This window comes from Salvia splendens, chromosome 6 (assembly GCF_004379255.2).
Source record: "Salvia splendens isolate huo1 chromosome 6, SspV2, whole genome shotgun sequence".
In the NCBI taxonomy this organism is placed as follows: domain Eukaryota; kingdom Viridiplantae; phylum Streptophyta; class Magnoliopsida; order Lamiales; family Lamiaceae; genus Salvia; species Salvia splendens.
The window spans coordinates 30,881,026-30,898,540 of record NC_056037.1 but is presented as its reverse complement, the minus strand read 5'-3'; the positions used below and the strand labels follow the sequence as shown (position 1 = coordinate 30,898,540).

Here is a 17,515-nt window from a genome sequence, read left to right as displayed (position 1 = left end):
TGCAATAAGCATCTGCTGATCTTGCTCGCTCATAGTCACAACTCCTCGGCGAATTTCAGTCCGTCCCTGTCTTGACGATTCCGGTTGCTCCTGAGCCCGTTCTCGTCTTGACGTTTCCGGCTGTTCCGGAGTTCGTTGTTGGCTGGGAGTAGGACTTTGAACAAGGGAACCAGAGGTTTGATCTGGAGTGCGAGCATCTGTTGGCGCGATATGCCGAAGGAATCTTTCTATGGAGGGGCGCCGAGAAAGAACAATGTTGTACCGAGAAGCCCAACGCCGCAGTGATGTCACAACTTGTTGGCAAGCCGGGCTCTCCAGCACATTGTTCACACGGAGTACATGATATTCCTCCCACAGTTCGTCAACTCGACTCTGAACATCTGATATGGTCATTCCCCCGCGCACACGGATGTAATCCTCGTACGCAGTCCTCTCAGCAATGGTCGTATTCAGCTCGGCCTCCAGATCATTCTTATCGGACTCTAAGTCCTTATTATCGGCATCCAGCTTCACTAAACGAGCCAGAAGCTCGTCATTCTTCGTCTGATCGGCTATAGCTCTTCTCTCAGCTTCGTCCAAAGCCGAAGAGTACAGCCGTTTACAGTGAAGTATCTCCATCTCCTTGGGTACAAAGCAGCTATATTAGTTCGGCAGCTGTACCGAGCAGATAGTAAAATACAACAGGAATAAAGGCGAGTACGAAAAGCTATACGAAGACAAGTGTAGAGAATTTTTCATTCACAAGGAAAATTTTTTTTACACTAGGGCTTCAAGGCCATTTTACAAGGAAGAAACTAGACTAAGAGAAGGGAGACGAAATCATACTCCGCCAGCTTCGTCTCCGGCTCCTCGGTCTGGTACAGCTTCTTTCTCCTGGGCTACCTCAGCCTCGGCCTCGCCTCCTGCCGGCCTCGCCTCCGCCTCCTGATCGGCCTCCTTCTCCGGATGCCCGGCCCGCTCGACTTCGGCCTCCAGCTCCAGCGGCTCGGCCTCACCCTCTCCGTTGTAAGTCGAAGCGGGTGAAACGGGTCCCACGGAGGCAAAGATAGCCTCCAGGTTCTCGTCCCGATCAGCTCGACAACTCCGGACTCGGTCTGCAGAAAGCAGGACCGAGGATGAAACGAGCTCCTCAAGGAGCGGCAGATTCTGAAGCCGAGCTGCTATCTCTCGGCTGTACAGAGGCAGCACGACGTCGGCCCCCTGCTCGCCCTTATCGGCAATTAGCCTTACCAGACTACCGACAAAGGCCGAGAACTGGCTGCTCAAAAAGAGTTTCTCCGTGTAAACACGGAGAGCCTCCCCTTGGGCAACCACGGCAGCAGCATCCCTCCGTTTCGTCTGCTCCCGCTGGATGACGAGCTGGTTTTTGGCAAACTGAGCTTCATCCTGGGCCGAAATCCTAGCAGCTCTGGCCTTCTCAAAGTTAGCCTCAGCCTGTTCGGCCCGATGACAAGCAGCCGCCAACTTCCTCTGCATCTCAGCATAGTCATTGGACGCTTTGGAGAGTTCGACGGCGACGAGCTTGGAGAGCATATCGTTCCTCTGAAAATGAATAAAGAAAAAAGTCAACAAAGGGACCACAAAAAAAGCAAGGCCAGAAAATCAAGAAGAGAATTCACCTCGGCGAAGTCCGTGGGCCATAAAAACGGCTCACAGATATGTTCCGAAGGAGGCGCCAAGACCACGTCTTTCTCTGGCGCTCTCGGGGGCTTCTGGGCCTTCCCCCTCCCCTTTGCCGAAGTTGACTCCGGCTTCTTCGGATCCGAAGAGGTTTTTTGCCTTTTCGGAGTCCTCTCGGCATCAGACGCCGAGCTGGTGGTTTTCGGCCTCTCCGGCTCCTCGGACTCCGAAGATTTTCGGGTAGCCTTGTTCAGCATGTACACTGCCAAAAAGCAAGAAAGCAAGGTTAGTTTTCTTCGTTAAAGCAGTAGAACATAAAGGTAAAGAAAAATCCTCACCCTCGGCCTCTTCGTCCGAAGACGAGATGTCGAACACGACGTCGCCCTTGACGAGCTCAGACTCCGTGTATTGTTTCCTAACTACGGGAATCTTGTTGAGCTCGCCATCGAGCTCGGCCAATGGTTCTAACCGAGGATGAGGAATCACGGACTTCGGCCCTCTCCAGGGGAAGCCCGGAGCCGCTGTCCTATTATAAAAAAAGAAGCGGTTTTGCCATTTCGGCCACTTGGTTTTGCAGAATGCCCTAAAAGGCTGTAAGGGGATCAAGTAAAACCAAGATCCCTTCCTTTTAAATTGGAAAAAGTTAAGGATTGCCCGCAGAGACAGATCCTTATCTAACCTACGGAGTTCGGCAGCAAAAGCCGACAAGTGCCTCCAAGAGTTCGGAGTCACCTGACCTAAAGGGAGTTGAAAAAAATCAAGAAGCTCTACAAAAGGTGGGGGAAGAGGGAAACGAAGCCCGCATTCTAAGCAGGCTTCGTAAACGGTGGCATAACCCTCCGGCGGGTCGTTAGCCCTATGATCATCGTCGGGAACCACCGCCTTCCCCCCAGGAAAAGAGTATTTTTCGTAAAGGGATATCACAGTATCCTTACTCAAGATACTGTGAAAATACTCTACGGTCTTCTCCCCGGATTCTTTCCGGCTAGAAGACCCCTTACCCCCTTTTCTACCGCTACCAGACTCAGACGAAGAAGAAGCAGACATGGTTCTTACTCTTTGAAAGTTTGAAGAAATCCTGAGGAAATTTTTGAAAGCGGAAGGAAATTTTTCACGCAAAAGATAGAGAGTGCAGAAGAAGCCAATAGCAAAGGTGTTCAAATGATGAAGAAAGGCGGTATTTATCAGATTTGGAAAAGATTTCAAATCATCGCACCGTTTCATATCCCACCTTTTCAGGATTCGACGGCCGGATTTTACTGTCGCATTTAATGCCGCATTTAATGCAGTCACGCGCAGGGCACGTCCCCTGACTTCAGCCTCCCCCGTCCCCTTTTTCAGAATGCCGAAGTGACTCGCTTCGCCGAAGTGATTCACTTCGCTTTTCGGGGGGGGGTAGTGATGGGGTGCGTACTAAACAAGCCCAACAGCAATGACGGCCCATCAGCCCAAAGCCCAAGGAAGAGTATGAGTTCGGCATTACCAAAGAGTTCGGCCTCAGCCTACGGCTCGGTAAAAGCCAACCTATCAAGCTCTGCTCTCAGATCGGCAACCAAAGCAGGAGTATGAGTTCGGCATTACCAAAGAGTTCGGCCTCAGCCTACAGCTCGGTAAAAGCCAACCTATCAAGCTCTGCTCTCAGATCGGCAACCAAAGCAGGAGTATGAGTTCGGCATTACCAAAGAGTTCGGCCTCAGCCTACAGCTCGGTAAAAGCCAACCTATCAAGCTCTGCTCTCAGATCGGCAACCAAAGCAGGAGTATGAGTTCGGCATTACCAAAGAGTTCGGCCTCAGCCTACAGCTCGGTAAAAGCCATCCAATCAAGCTCTGCTCTCAGGTCGGCATCAAGCTCTACTCTCAGATCGGCAACCAAAGCAGTTCGGTCTCAGTATTCGACCGAACAAGGAGTTAGTGGACCCATACAGGATGTCCAACACACCCACTACCACGTGGTGTCAACTCAGGCCACGATCGTAGGCCATGACCTACGCTACATCCACGATCTTAGGCCATGACCTACGCTACATCCACGATCTTAGGCCATGAGCTACACGACATCCACGACTTAGGGTGGTGATGCAAGCCACGATCTTAGTTCAAGATATAAATAGAACTTAGATCAGATAGAAGAAGGTTAAGCTCTCTAGAGATAAAACACCATATAGCAAGTTTGTATTTGTAAGCTGTAGAAAACAGATCAAGCAATACAACTCTGCCCTCTTTTCTTCCCGTGGACGTAGATTTACTTCAGTAAATCGAACCACGTAAATTCTCTGTGTCGTGATCTGCATTTTCATTCTCTACCAGCATTTACAAACCTCAGAAATTCGCGGATCCATCAATGTGCTCCTATTTTCGTAATTCATGTATGTGTGTACCTTGGGAAACTTAGTAGACATTATTCAATTTTCACATTTCTTACTTGAGAAATAAAAATAATGTTAAAGTCGAAACTAGTTGCGGAGGGATGATGTGTGCAGGACACTCCATGCCATTGGTCAAGGCATAAACATGCTGCTCATAGCAAGTAATATGTGCACCCGCTTCTTTATACGCACAATTGTTTTACATGTTGTGTCGAATACTCCCTATGTCCGTGAATAGGAGTCCCATTTTTCCATTTTAGTCCGTCCGCGAATAGGAGTCCCGATTCACCTTTACTATAAATGATAATAAGGTCTCACCTTCCACTAACTCATTCTATTCATATTTCATTTAAAACTAATATATACAAGTGGGACTCATATTCCATCAACTTTTTCCACCCATTTTTCTTTAAACTCGTGTCACTATGGAGTGGGACTCCTAATGGTGGACGGAGGGAGTAATATGCAACATTTTGTTACGCACACAAATACAATAATTATTTTATTTTCGAGATCAATAAAATAGATTTAAGTTTAAAATAATTCTTTCTGGATATTTAAAATATAAGGTAATATATTTGGAGCTATAAATGTTCATGGAGGAGAAGTAATAATTTGACTCACGCGAGGAGTGTGTGGACAGTATAAATGAGGCCACTTCGAAGATACGTCAAGGCCCACTTACCGGCCCAATTAGATCATGGACCCATCACGGTGTGGGGACTTGGGCATGAATTCAATGCTAAATGTTCTTTTTTTTTTTCCGAATAGTGCTATTTTATCATATTATAATCGATGAAAAAGTATTTATGTTTTAAAAGATAATTTTTCTTTCTTTCAAAACCATTTATTTTTCTCTTATTTGGCACCTATTATTTATTATTACGAATATATTCCTATTATAGCTAGTTATCTTATAGTCAAATAATTTTTCCCTTTTATTTTGTTTTGATTCTTTTGGCACAATGATCAATTATTTCAGAGAAACATTGGATATTAATGCTTCTTCCCAATATAGGTGGTCGAGGCATTTAAGTATGGAGTGCTAAATGAACTATACATATTTAATTACTACTTTCATACTTCAATGTGTGTCTTCCTCACCAATCGCCAATGCCTCAACTTTGGGGAACGAAAAATATCACGTTTCATATTTATTTTAAAAGTAAAACTTAAACTCGTTCGTCTATTTTCCCCTCAAACTTCTAAATCATAAATAATCATGTAATGAAATTTTATGAGCCATATGCAAAACAAAATTAAAAACCACTTCCTCGTTTTTAACAACTGAATTCATTTAATTTTAATATCTCAGTTGATAATCAAATCCGATTCTATTTATATGGTGTCATTTAGTCGGGCCCAAACTAGATGAAAAATATGCTCTCGTATTCTTAAGTTACTCAAGGTGTTGTTTCATTTGGACATTGAAATTACGAGATCAATATTTAATGGTTTAAGTGTGTAAGATAATAAAGTAGAAAATGTGATTAGATAATTTTAATAATATAACCGGATAAAAGTGAATGTAGAGTTTTCCATATGGAAGTAGTTCGAAAAATATTTAAAAGTATATAAACCCTAACAGAATAAAAGTAGTTCTATATCAAGAAATGGTCTCAAAAGATTTTACTTTTAGATAATCACAGTGACGTGAATGGGTGTATCAACAACTTCAAACGAATGTAAAGATAAAGAATACAATCAAAGTATCGAATTTAATTGTTAACTTTGGAACAAGAAAAATAAAACTGAAAAAAACAAACCATGCCACACAAAAAGCAACTGGAAAACCTTCACCAATGACGGCGCAAAATGGCTTGACATGTGGAGAAAGGAACTCAGATTTAGTATTTTTTTTTTGGGAGAAAGAGACGAAGTCTACGAGGAATGAAGGAGAATGGGTTTGAGACAGAAAAAACAAAGATGTTTAATTGAATCAAAATGGAACAAAATGGATATCAATTTATTATATTATAAAATGGAGTATTTTTATTTTTTTTGAACAGGATACACCGCTTTGAATTTTTATAAAATGTTCGTGGATCTAAATTTATTTTTATTTTTCAATCTATGTCTTCTTATTTTTTTTTATCGTGACTTATAATAGTTCTTTCTTCTGCACTAGAGGCCAGTTTGACAAATTTAGAGAGTCTTTCTCATTATTAAGAGATTCTGATTTTATCTTAAGATTCAAAATGTTGTGATCTTCACTTCTTTGCAATTTTTCTAAGAAAAATGAAACTTAAAAACATTTGATTTTGAATTTTTTAACTTATATTGTGAAATAAAAATCTGATCCCTTAAAGGAAAAAAAGTTTTCTCCAAATTGCATTCATTTACTTAAATCAATAAATTCTCAAAATTATGTTGTGGATATGTAACTATATTATCCACAAGATAATATAATTATAAAGTAAATGAAAGAAGATTGAAGGCATAATTGGAAGAATGAAAACAGGAATTTGGAATGTAGAATTTATGCAAAACGAGGAATGAAAGTAAAATTGTAAGTAGCCATAAATAGGCAGAGGTGGCGGAAAATCAATAAATAGCCATAAACTGAGGGACCAAACAAATATTTTGGATGAAGTGGAGTGGAGTGTTTTTATTTTTATTTTCCAGTTAGAGTTACAGCTTTACAGCTGTGACACCTGAAAAACAAATCAAAAGGTGAAATTCCATCCCACATATTTTTTCTACTTTTCACCATTATTTTCCGCGTCTTTATTAATCATAAGCATAAGAGAACAACTATTTCATTTTTATAAGTTTTCTAAAAATTAAATAAGGAAAATGACCTATGTCAAAATGAACTAAGTAAACCCCTAGAGCATCATCGTACAATTACACTACAATTATAATTTGTGGGGACAAAACACAAACCTACCTTTGCGATCTTTCATAGACTTCTCTCTCTCTCCTCCTACATGAGAAACTAACTTTCATGCTTTTTCAGTTTTCTCCTTCCATTATTTTAGTTGACTTAATATGGAAATGCAGTTTTGTTTTTCAATTAGCAGTTAATATTAATTTATTTTCATAACTAATACTCATATTATTTCTGTTCAGGCAGCGCAGAGTAGCAGAGCACTGGAAAAAAATTAATTGCGCACCTTAAGAAATGACGAGAAAACCCTTAAATCGAATTAGTCATGCATAGGTCGTAAAATACAAAATGAGGATAATTTCGTCAATGGCTATGCTCCGGACTATAAAGTAGGAGTTGTACTGAAAATAATTTATAGTAAGGCTAATTACATTTTTATATAGGAGTATTTTTTTTTCAAAAACATACACAAACTATGCATGTGTAGTTCGAACTAGTACAAATTATAATGTGGTAAGTATAAATTAAATATACTCGTTCAAACGGTAATCATAATCTTCCCCTCAAAATGATTATCACAAACATGCAAAACACACATATTCTCTCTCCTTCTCTAGAAGAAAGGAAGAAGGTCAAAAAAGACAAGTTCCACAAAATCGTAGATTTTGTCTCCAAGTTTCAGATCTAGGACTTTTGATATTTCATTGAAATCATCCATCCACATTTTGGATTACATATTATTGTTAGTTTTTAGATCTCCCTTAATGTGATAATGTTAATTTGGTTAATAAAAAATTAATTATACGGATTCAAATAGGTCCAAATAAAATCCCACAACTATCTCTTGATCCAATGTAGTACTATGTTGCATTTGGTATAATTAATTAGAGTCGATGTGCATACAAAAGAAAAGGTCCATATAATATATCCATGCCCAATTGAACTTTTGTGTGTGTGTAATTTTGTATAGATGATGGAAGATTAAATTATATTGCTACTATATGTTACTCCGTACTACTCCTTCCGTCTCATTAGAAATGAAACATTTGCTTTTATGCAAGGCATTTTATGTGGTGTTGTTTTGTGAGTTAATGAGGAGAGAATAAAGTAAGAGGATGAAAAATGAAAAAGTTAGGAAACGTTTCACTTTTAATGGAACAACCTAAAAAGGAAAACGTTTCGTTTTTAATGGAACATCAGAGTATTATTCAGGCTGTAAAATGATTTCAAGATCAAGTTAATTAGCAAATGCAAAATCATCCTACGTTTTACAAGATCAAGTTAATTAGCAAATGCAAAATCATCCTACAATTTACTATAAGCATATACAAACATCAAAATTAAAACGCTTTTGATTAATTAGTCTAACTCTTAAATGTTTTACTTTATTTCAGTATGATTATTGACACGCATAATGACGATTGCACGAAGAACTCAGCAAATAAGTGGAGTATATATTATGGTGGATGGATGATTATGTAATAAGCCAGTTGTTACGCACGGAAAAAATATATCATGTCTATAAATAATAACTAATTTAATTTGGCTTTTGTAAAAAAATAATATCGAGTGTAACACGTGAAAAAAGAAGCGACCAAATAAGAAAAGCCAAAAGGGTTTTAGGCATGCTCACAATCTCTACTCTCTCCAAATTTACAAAATTGACAATACCAAGAAGCAAAAGGGATGGTAAACTTTTATTCTAGTGCTCCAATAAAAGGAATTAAAGAAGAAAAAAAAAGAGGAAAATAATAAATCAAAAAGCAAAAGTATATGGTATTTTTATCTTTATTGAGTTAATGAATATATAATCACATAACTAATTCACTTTATTTGTTAAGTTGAATTAATTGGACTCGTGAGACATTACCTAGAAAAACTCAATCGATTAACACCCTAAATTATACAGGTACTATTAATTAACAACTTTCTTGCAAGAATGTAGTATATGTCCCGATCGATCAATGCTAATGATCATTAATTAGTAATTACTATTAGAAGAAGGTAAAATAACCATTGAAAGTGAAAAATATATTTTAAAAATAAATCATTTATCTTTTGTGGTTATAGTTAATCGAACTTCCAACCTATTAATTAAATTAGAAACACATTGTCGACAAGAAGTGTGCAAATATTTTGAAAAAAAGAATACTTTGAAATGATTAAATCGAATTCTTTTAGAATTCTGTTTTGATTTGATTTGTGTATATAAAATATTAAAATCAAAATCAAAATCAAAATCAAATTTAATATAAATGATGAAGTGTATAGTATTTAATCTATATATATATATTTAATTGAATTTTATACTACCTATAAGCAAAAAAGCCTACAACAATTTAACCAAGTATAAATTCATACTAAATCACGTCAGCACATTCCACTTTTAACCATTGAAATTTAGCTAGGGTTCTCAAAATTGCATAGAAGGATTTTATTATTAAACTGCTATAAAATCTTATTTTTACCTACGTCTACAGTCTATCAAATTGGGATACATATGATATGATATTTTCAAGTTATAATCTGTCTGCCTAAATATTGTTATTAGTTCATCATATTATTCCTTTTACACTACTACTACTACTATAGTATAATGAAGCATTAGGACATTTTTTTTTTCAATGTAGTTTGATTTTCACAGTTCTATTTTCAATTTACTGAGTTCAATTTTATTCGGACTTTGATTTGGTTCGATTTATCTTCTAGATTAATTTGATTTTTGGATTTATGATTGGGTAGGAAGGCTTGCTTTGCATATGCTCAATCTCTACCAGCAATCACTGTTATGATCATTTTGTCTCCCTTCCAACTGTCTTACGTTGACCAAACTCAATAAAGGAAATTAACCTATTATTTCTGATGTGTATTCAGTTTTCCACACTTTCACAGTATCATAGTAATATCAATTTTTTTTAATACTGATCAAATTTTGGTTGCCATTTCGTACAATTATTGCTGCCCTTATATTGACTTATATCAATGTCACGAGCGCTTATTTATTTATTTATTTTAATTAATTATTTTGCATTATATTTTTGCACGTTAAACTCTACTAAGAAGTAAGGTAAGAAGTAGTGATCAGATAAGATGTAAAGTACTAATAATTCTAAATTGAATCTTAAAAATCCACGTAATAATCAATATTTAATTAATAAAAGTGATAATAAATTTTAAAAATAATTATATACTCTTATTTGATTCCATAAATTCAATTGAAAGATGCAAAATTAAAATTTAATAAGAAGTAAAAAATATGTGAACAAGGTAAAAGTGTAACACACAAAAATTAGTTCACTTAATCTTTATCCAAGTGAATAGATACTGTTGATTATGTGGGTTGTTGTATAGGTGGACTATTATTTGGGCCCGGGATTAATTCTGGCCCAGGAAGCTTGGGCTTCTGTTTTGCCCTAGCCCGATTGTTTGGGTGATATATATGCTCTCTCTCTCCACTCCACCGCCTCACTTGACGCTTTGCACTCTCTCACTTCTCTCTCTATGCTCTCTGGCGATTTGGTTTTCCCTTTGAGTGTTGTTTCTCCGGTTGTTTCACTACAGTTTTTCACGGATATTTGAGTGATAAAACGTGTGTGTTTGTGGGGAAAGTAACCAGTTCGGTTGCTTGGGCTCTGGTAGACGTCACCACGGTTCGTGAACCGCCGGTTCACTGTTCGGAACCGGCGGTTCCGGTTCAAGATTTGTTGGAACCGGAACCGGCCCGTCGAAGACCGCACGGTTCCGGTTTATGAACCGTGAACCGCCGGTTCACTTGAACCGGCCTAACCGTCGGTTGTTACCCGGTTCCGGGCCGGTTCGGCGGTTCGGCGGTTTATCCGATTTTTTTTTTTTTTTTTTTTTTTGCATTTTGTAAATTGTAATTCAAGTTTAAAATGTAAAAAAACTTGCGTAAATAACATTAGAATGAAGCGATGTACAAATGTAATTTTATTGATACAAATTACAACTTCAAAATTACAAATTACAACTTTAAAATTACAAATTACAAGTTAAAATTTACAAATTACAACATAAAAATTAGAAATTACAACTTCAAAATTATAAATTACAAAAGACTTAAAGTCTTCATTACAATTTACAAAATTACATATTCGAAATAAAGGGGAGAAAAAAGAAATAAAGGAAAAGGACTTGAGCTCAACTTAAATTTAAACTTAAATTTAAAATTTAAGTTGAAATATAAGTTGAGATGCCTACGTATCCTCAATGCTCAATTGCATTTTGGAATCAAAGTCCACGTAGTTCTCTTACCTTGCTTACCTATTTGGCTTGATCGGAAGTATTGGCGCCTACTCTTCTTCGTCGGGGAATCCGGTTGTACTACTAGTTTGTCCTAACATATTAAAACATATTAAAACATACTAACATATTAAAACATACTAAAACATACTAACATATTAAAACTTACTAAAACATATTAAAACATATAAAACTTACTAAAACATATTAAAACATATTAACATATTAAAACTTACTAAAACATATTAAAACATACTAACATATTAAAACTTACTAAAACATATTAAAACATATAAAACTTACTAAAACTTACTAAAACATATTAAAACATACTAACATATTATAACATATTAAAACATATTAAAACATACTAACATATTAAAACATACTAACATATTATAACATATTAAAACATATTAAAACATACTAACATATTAAAACTTACTAAAACATATTAAAACATATAAAACTTACTAAAACATATTAAAACATATTAAAACATATTAACATATTAAAACGTACTAAAACATATTAAAACATACTAACATATAAATCAAAGGAAGGACCACGCTGAGGCATTCCACAATAGGCCATCTTGCACAAGCATATAAGAAAAGGCGGTAGTCCGCACATAATCTTTTTCCGAGCAAGTATACCAAATGGTGCTCTCAAATTAAAGACTTATCATATAACATATTAAAACATACTAACATATAAATCAAAGGAAGGACCACGCTGAGGCATTCCACAATAGACCATCTTGCACAAGGATATAAGAAAAGGCGGTAGTCCGCACATAATCTTTTTCCGAGCAAGTATACCAAATGGTGCTCTCAAATTAAAGACTTATCATATAACATATTAAAACATATTAAAACTTACTAACATATTAAAACTTATATCATATAACATAATAAAACATATTAAAAAACTACTAACATATTAAAACTTATTATAACATATTAACATAGTAAAACATTTAATTTAGAAGTTTAGAACTTACTTGTAATCGAAGAGCGGCTCGCCTTCCCACCTCCTCCGCAACTTGTGCTCTAGAAGGGGCACGACGACGCCGAGAGTCACTTTGATCTTGAGCAATGCCCTTGCCCCGATCACCACCACGACGAGATGAAGACATGATATTATGGAAATTGGAAGTAGAGAATAGATAGTAGTGTTTATGTGAATATGACTATATGATAACGTGAACAAGAACAACGTGAGTAAATTATGAGCGCAAACAACGTACACAACTTGAGAGAATGAGGATGGAGAATAGAGAAATTGAGATTGAGAGAGAAATTCTTATTAACACAAGAATGGGGTGAGTAGAAATGGAAGAGGAGGGGGTATTTATAGGGGAAAATTGTGATTAAAAATTTTTTAAAAAAAAAATCAAATTTTGAAAAATAACGCCGAAACCGCCGGTTCGCCGCCGAAACCGCCGGTTCGCCGCCGAAACCGCCGGTTTTCGGTGGAACCGGCGGTTTACGGACCGTTTGAATTTTCAAATTTTGAAAATTGCGGTGGGAAACCGCCGGTTTAGGCCCGGAACCGCCGGTTTAACCCTGAAATTGTGAAAAGGCTAGGGAGTAGGCCTGAAATTGTGTCGGAAACCGCCGAACCGCCGGTTCGGAACCGCCGGTTTCGCCGGAACCGGCGGTTCCGACCCGCCGGTTACGGTTTGCATAAAATGAGGAACCGGAACCGGCCCGGCGGTTCCGGCGGTTCCGGTGCCGGTTCGAACCGCCGGTGACGGTTCCGGTTCCGGTTCGGAACCGCCGGCGACGGTTCCGGGCCGGTTCATCCGGGCCGGTTCGGTTTGGAGACGTCTAGGCTCTGGAGAAGTTAGGGTTTCCTGTTGAGAGGTTTCTTTGTGAAGTGTGGTTCCGAGAGTGAATAGATCAGAGGCGGTGGAGTGGTTTTGGGTTGGATCTGTGGTTGAGAAGTGTTTTCTCGGTTGGATTCAACGGTGCTCCCTTGGATCGTGGTTTTGGTGAATAGATTTGTACTATTAGCGGGTGGCTGAGCCATAGCTCTTAGATCTATGCGATTCTTTTGATTTCTCTCTATTTTCTGCGTTGTATGTTTAGATCCGAGAGGATCTGTTATTTTGTTACTGACTAGATATTCTAGTGTGCAGGGTTCTCGGTGATATCTTGGAGCTTCGGTCCAAGATTGCAAGTTCGAGATAATTAGCTAGCTACTGTTGTAATAGCTAGGGTTCTTTGTAAATCAGTCGCTTGGTTGATAGTTTGACTGAGCTATCTTGTACAAGACCAAAAAAGTCTCGGTAATTAGTGAATTCAAAGCTAGTCTGATCCCTACATATACCTTGTATACCAACTACTATATGAAGACAATATATAAGATTGAGGAATACTGGCAGATCTCACTTGCTATTAAATTATCAATTCAACATCAAATTTATTGAAAATCATTTAATGAACTCTCATTTTTCAATCCTTTTAAACTTGCACATCTCTGTTGTTTGTAAAAAAAAATGAATTGTGAAGACCATAAAACTTTCATTTATGTCAAGGACCTAATCATAAGTTTTCTTTCATGTGTGTGGAGTCAAATATTCACATGCATGATGCATGCAGCACTGATATACACATTATATGATGACTGTCACACGGTGGCACCCACTCAATAAATAGGGTTACAATTACATAGTAAGGGGCCGTTTGGTAGCTATGTTACGGCTAGATAAGGGGATTAATCCGGGTTTATTTGTGCATTTGGTAGCTATGTTAATAAACTTAATAGCCCGTGTTTTGTATCCGGCCCGCACAAAGCCCATTGAAAAATCTATGTTTCAATGATATATGTAACCAACCATTTTGCCATGTTACATATCAAGAATACCTAGTTAATTTTACAAAATACATTTTTACCCATAATTTAAAATTTTCTAAACCTAATCCAAAATAAACGCCTCACTACACAAAAAATAATCCTCACTTCAAAAAAATTGGGACAAGAAGTTCTTCCACAATACTCTCATTCTGCCTCCCTCCATTTCTTCCGGCAACTCAAACATCCGGTGAATCCATTTCTTCCGGCGACTCTATTTCTGAATCAAGGTTAGGACTTTTGCAAGTATTCTTCAAGATTTACCCGAAATACCTTGAAAAAACCCTCAAATCTCTTGGCCTATTTCAATGCTAATTTGTTGGACTATTTCTCCAATCTCTAATTGTGTGACTATGTCATCTCCGGACACATTGCAGCTACTGACATGGTGATTTGCTCATTTGCAGATTTTTGTTAAACCTGGCCTCTTGAGCTTGTTCAAATTTGATACAGATCTTGACATTACGTTGCAAAGGATTGGGTTTGTCCAACTCAGAGAGTGGACAGAGAGAGAGAGAGCACGATCCATAGAGAGAGGGAGACGAGGGAGACGAGGGGGAAGGGAGAGGGAAGGCGGTGACGGTGGTGGCGCCATGGAGAATCGCCAGTGCGTGGAGAGGAGATTGAGGAAGACGGTGGTTTTGGGAATTTGGAGAAGTATAGTAGAGAGAAAATGAGGAAGATGGTGATTTTGGGATATTGGAAATTTGGAGAAGTGTAGTAGACAGAGAGCCGTAGAAGAGAGAGACAACAATTATTCTTTAAGGATAGTTTAGGGATTAATTTAAATTAATGAGGATACTTTTGACAATCATAATTTTATCCTTATTTGTAACTTGTTGTATCAAACACTTAAATATGATAACTCGTAATTATCTTAAGCTATCAAACACCCAATCAAGGTAAATAAACAATTTGAAACTATGATAAATATCACAAATTGTATCATGTCTAGTCAAAACATGACATGGCTACCAAACGATGCCTAATAGTATTAATCTATGCATGCATGCATTTCTAAAGGTTTCAGACCATATACTATTAGATAATTTTACATTTCATTTCTATTTACCCAAACATTTTTCAGTGAAAAATTGATGAAAAGAAGCCAGCTGTCATTCCCAAATACAGACATTAGATAAAACAAAACATTTCAAAAGCCAGCCATGAAAGAGAAGGTAAAAAACAAAAGGCCCCTCAATCGAGGTCAAACCACAGTGACCGACAATTCAACTTTTTTCATAATTTCAGATGATTATTTATCTACTCACAAAGCAGCTAGTAATGGCAAATATGTGAGAGAGATAAAAAGGGAAAGATATGTATGTACAAGAAAGATGTTTAACATTAAGAAATGCCTCAATTCATGAATTGTCCATACGAGAGAGAGTGAGCATAAAACAGAGTGCAGATATTCTTCATTGCTTCTTGTCTTTTTTTCACTTACTCCCTTGCCAGCTCTTCCTGCCACTCCCTCTCCCTCTCTCTCTCTCTCTCCCTCTCCCTCTCTCTCTCTCTCTCTCCATATATATATAAGTATTTTTTTTTTCTCCTTGTGCACAAATTGGCAGAGTTGTTGGTGGAAAGGCCATTTAAACCATTACTCCGAGAATGCAAGAAACAATTACTACTACTACTACTATAATTAATTAAGAGGAATATAGAGAAAATTAAATGTCGAGGGAGAGGGAGAGGGAGTGTGTGTAATAATGAGGGACTGTGGTGGTGAGTCTGATTTGATCAACTTTTGCTTTCTTGCAATCCAAATTCAAAATTGCAGCATCTGGGCTACCTGGTTGACAAATATTACGCTTCAATCCATTGTTGTATCCAGTGTTTGAAATTGAATCTAGTACCTCTCTAATCACCTCGTAACACTCATCCACTTCTTCCTGCATTCATTCGTTCATTCATTCCACATATTTATTACCAGAATCTCCATTTCAAGACTAAAAACAAAACCCAAACCTTGTTGATTTTGAGCACGCCGAGCAGCTGGCCCTCGTACTCTACGGCCCGCCGCGGCTCCAACCGGTGTATCACGTGAAGCATTGTCGCAGTTGCCAACACCGACGGGAGATACAGTGTGAATCTCGGATCTGTATGATTACATAAAAAAATTTAATCTATTTTTCTTTTTATTATTAGCATTTACTCCCTCCGTCTCCCAATGAAGATGAACCTGAAATGATAGAGAGAAGGAGATTGTGGCAGGTGGTGAGGAATTCCCAGTGGACGTGGCTCTTCAATCCCAGCCTTCTTACAATGTGATCGAGGAACGAAACCGGGGTGACTGGATTCATCCGCCATTGCAGAGCCGAGAGCACTAGCAGCTCCATCCTCTGCACGGTCCTGGGCTCGAAAAAGTATTCGGTTTCCTCAACCTGCATCAATTAAAACTCTCATATATAAACGCAAAAAAACATGGGAATTTGTGGGAAGCGTATAATATACTAATATACTTGAAGATCTAAGAGGAGAGGGACGTGGGTCTCTTGGAGCTTGGCGGCGAGGGAGAGGCAGGTGAGGGCAGCGAGGTGGATCATCCAGGGCTTGTCGTGGGCGAGGGAGGAGAGGAAGCGGTCGAGGTAGTTGACGGCGAGGATGGCGGTGAGGGGGGAGAAGGAGTAGTGGGCGTTGATTTTGAGAATCCAGTGGACGGATTGGTTTCGGGAGGGGGAGAGATTGAGAGAGTGGTGAGGGCGTTCTTGTTTCTCCTTGGAGAAGAGGGACTGGAGCTCCTCGTCTTCCCAGAAAAGGTCGTGTTGGTGGTCCTGCTCCAATGGGGGGAGGTCTTCATTGTTGTTGTCTTCATCCCATTTCTCTTCTTCGCAGTAGAGGGCGGCGTCGAGGAAGGATTTCTCGGCGGATTGCTCAATAGCCATTATTTATGATAAGATGTGCTTGTGTTTTTGTATATATAATTATGAGGGAATGGGAGAAGGGAGGGAGGGAGGGAGGGAGGGAGTTCACAAACAGACACAAAGTCAAGGAGGGAGATTTTATCAGACTGCTTGTCCTTTCTTTACCCCTATAAATTGCTAATCATATACTGTATTGTATGTATGTGGAATTAGTTAAGTCACAATAATTAATTCATTCATTCATTACGATTTCGATTTCGAATTCATATAAGTATAACGACTGTATTTCTGTTAAATTAATTGCCTTAGAGCATCTCCAGTGGGCGGACATCCCACTAGGACATCCCAAAAACACCTCTTGCCACGTCACTAGGACTTCCCATCCCACTGCCACGTCACTAGGACATCCCCTGCACAATCCTCCCTTCCCATCGTCCTTCCCACTAGGACATCCCGCAATAAAAAAAAATCATACATTTACAAATAAAACAATTTACATTTACGGAAATAAAATTTGACCGAGAATACGAACGGGAAAAATTAGAGATGTAGAGAGAGAAACTTGTTAACACAAGTGGTGCGAATGAAATAAAATTCAACGAGCCGTATATATAGAGTTTTAAAAAAAAATTTAAAAACAGGACGTCCGACTGGACGCCACAATGGCGGACGTCCGCCCGCCTGTCGCGCCGACGTCCGAGGACACCCGACGTCC

General features: G+C 38.3%; 1 protein-coding gene across 3 annotated transcripts; it reads right to left on the bottom strand.

Annotated features, from left to right (window-relative positions):
* Window positions 1-15,065: 15,065 nt before the first annotated feature.
* Window positions 15,066-16,908, bottom strand: LOC121806810 (cyclin-D3-1-like). Of its 3 annotated transcripts, none has more exons than XM_042206964.1 (5): window positions 16,399-16,908; window positions 16,119-16,320; window positions 15,905-16,035; window positions 15,805-15,828; window positions 15,066-15,728 (listed from the first exon to the last, which is right to left on the bottom strand). In XM_042206964.1, exons 1-5 carry the CDS (start codon window positions 16,819-16,821, stop codon window positions 15,705-15,707), a joined length of 804 nt encoding a protein of 267 aa, XP_042062898.1. In that variant the 5' UTR covers window positions 16,822-16,908; the 3' UTR covers window positions 15,066-15,704. The 3 variants fall into 3 exon arrangements, with proteins under 3 accessions (XP_042062898.1, XP_042062896.1, XP_042062895.1); XM_042206962.1 differs by having other exon boundaries at window positions 15,067-15,728; window positions 15,793-15,828; XM_042206961.1 differs by having other exon boundaries at window positions 15,070-15,828.
* Window positions 16,909-17,515: the final 607 nt, after the last annotated feature.